General features: G+C 32.6%; 1 protein-coding gene across 1 annotated transcript; it reads left to right on the top strand.

Annotated features, from left to right (window-relative positions):
* The first annotated feature begins 496 nt into the window (after nt 1-496).
* Nucleotides 497-2,066, top strand: LOC139498729 (cholecystokinin receptor-like). Its single transcript, XM_071287254.1, has one exon. The coding sequence runs from the start codon at nt 622-624 to the stop codon at nt 1,942-1,944; it is 1,323 nt and encodes a 440-aa protein (XP_071143355.1). The 5' UTR covers nt 497-621; the 3' UTR covers nt 1,945-2,066.
* The last annotated feature ends 770 nt before the right edge of the window (nt 2,067-2,836 follow it).

The following is a 2,836-nucleotide window of genomic DNA, read 5'->3' as shown; positions in this document are numbered from 1 at the left end:
TATAATATCTATGTATATATACCAAAATTCAACGTTCAAGTTTTGAAATAAAAAAAAAAACACTTTTAAAGATTTATACAACAAAAAGCGGACACGCTGCCTCTACCATATCACATATGTTCAAAACAGTTAATATCACAAATATTCAATATAAGTTTTCATTTTATTCAATAAATGTTAATCGGACGGACTGATAATTTCTGAAAAATACAAGTTGTTAAAGCGTCATATCGATCAGTAGACTTTTTTCTGAATTTTTTCAAGATTGCTTCTACTAATTTCAACTACTGTTTATGAGATGGGGGTATCCCCTTTGTCTCACTAACGCCCTTACAAGGTTGACACGAAAAATTCAAATTAATTACAGTTAAAACAGCTAAGACTATTTCCGTGCGTTTCGTGGACATTAATGTTTATATAAGTATACATTTAATGAATGTTTATATTTAACATACAGTTTAACTTATGTTTTTATTTACTTTCAGGATGTCTTGATTGAGGAAATGAACTGATTGCATATGTTAATATGCACGTCGTCCCTTAGCACTTAAAAGCATATTTAACTTCGTCAAGAGAATACTTTGAAAAAAGTTGAAATTTCATTCAATTAACGAATCAAATATGATATCCGGTAACAATTCGACAGAGAGTGATTCGGAACATATACAGATTTCCCAACTGAATAAGTTAATATTTGAAACAACTTTAATACCATCATATATTTACATATTGCTTTTAATGATAATTGGTATTCCTGGGAACGCATTAGTCTGTTACATTTACCAAATCAAAATACGAAACAGACAGCTATCAACAAATATTTTTATTCTTGCTTTGTCATGGTTTGATTTGGTCAATTGTGTGGTCACGCTTCCTATAGAAATTAAATTCTTGACGAACCTTATAATGTTTGACCAACCGATCCTTTGCAAACTTTCACGATTCCTGACATTTTTCTGTAACAACGCTTCCTCAGTTATTCTTCTGACAATTGCTATTGATAGGTTGAATGCTTTCCTGTCTGGTCCAGTTAGACGTCGATTGAAGCCAAATACAGCAAAGATTATAGTTGTTATTGCAATTTTCATTTCCGCTGCTGTAAGCTGGCCAATGATTATTTTCTTTGGGACGTTTACTTTTCCGTTAGACAATGGTGGAACAGGAAAATCATGTTTGATCGTTAATAAATATGTGAAAAGTAAACAAACCATTGTTTTCACAATTTTACTGCTGTCCCTACATGTTATATTTGATTTAACATTTTTTATAATATATTCGATTATTGGAAAGAGAATATGTTATGATAGTGGTTTGATTGCACTGCATTCAATTGAAAATGACCGTGGTGGATGCTCTCCTGTAATAAAGATAAGAAAACAGAGCGATTCGTCAAACGGGGATGCTTACTTGACTCGGGACATGTCCAGGAGTCGGTCAACAAGCCCCTACGTACTAGAACTAAACTGCATATCCAAAGAATGCGAGAGCAATGTGGGAATACCATCAAATCGGGATTCTCTAGAACTGAGTAAACTAATGACAGAATCCAAAGATAATAGTTTTAAAAATAGCAGTTGTAAAACACGTGCGACGCTATGTACAGAGAAAGTGTCTCCTTCGTCTTCTGAATGTAAAATATTCAATCGAAGAACAACTGTAAATAGAACTTCATTTATACTATTTATAGTAACAATGGCCTATGTCATCTCATTTATGCCGTATTGCGTCATTGTTGTGATACGCCATGCATCTAAAACATCGTTTTATGATGAGCTAACCAATGCTGAAAAAGCTGTGTACCAGATATTTTTGCGTTCATATTCTCTCAGTAGTGCAATTAATCCCATCATATATAGTTTAATCAATCTAAGTTTTCGAAAAAAATGCAAACAGACGTTTTACGAATTTGTGTATTTTTTCCGAAAAAAGCCGGAAATGACGTAAATAGATTTGTTGCTTAAGGTTCTGATGTAATAAAAAGGATAAAACACTCCTTAATTTGTTATTGAAAAACTACAGCTTTATTCACATATTGACTATTCTTTTCACTTAGTCAGTATGTTGATTCTTATATTGGTGCCAGTGGATTTTCAGATTAAACAAAACCTGATGACACAATCTTGAACATTATGATAATTCAATATATTTGCATTTTTGATTGATTAAAATCCCCTTCAAGTGCCTCCATGTTCCTGATATCTACGTCATACACTTACGATATAAATGCGAACAATTTCATACAATCATGCATCTCTGGGTCAAATGGAAGCAAGCATTGATTAAATATAATTTTTAGTTTTTATTGTCCTAAATATTTGTTATAAAAACACACACACACACAAAAACACTAATCTTTCACATTTGCCATATGGCTTTTATAAACTTGAGAAAAATGTTCCATGACGATTTTCTTTCTAGTTTTATTTTAAACAGAAATAATGATATCAGACGAAATGCACTAGTTCGTGTTATGAACTAGGAATTCTTAACGCCTGATATGAAAGAAAGAGTTATATACGTCAAGACTAAGTTCTATATATACATGTATATAAATGCTCTTGGATTTTGGGTCCTCGATGCTCTTCAACTTTTTACTTGTTTGGCTTTACAACTATTTTGATCTGAGCGTCACTGATGAGTCTTATGTAGACGAAACGCGTATTAAATTATAATCCTGGTACCTTTGATAACTATTTTACACCACTGGGTCGATGCCACTGCTGATGGACGTTTCGTCCCCGAGGGTATCACCAGCTCAGTAGTCAGCACTTCGGTGTTGACATGAATATCAATTATATGGTAATTTTTATAAATTTCCTGTTACAAAACTTTGAAT

The sequence above is a fragment of the Mytilus edulis genome, chromosome 12 (genome assembly GCF_963676685.1).
Source record: "Mytilus edulis chromosome 12, xbMytEdul2.2, whole genome shotgun sequence".
NCBI classification, from domain to species: Eukaryota; Metazoa; Mollusca; class Bivalvia; order Mytilida; family Mytilidae; genus Mytilus; species Mytilus edulis.
This window is presented reverse-complemented; position numbering and strand designations above follow the sequence as displayed.

Bases quoted from the DNA above. Each gene is read 5' to 3' on its own strand.
- LOC139498729 (XM_071287254.1), top strand. From the start codon at position 622: ATGATATCCGGTAACAATTCGACAGAGAGTGATTCGGAACATATACAG.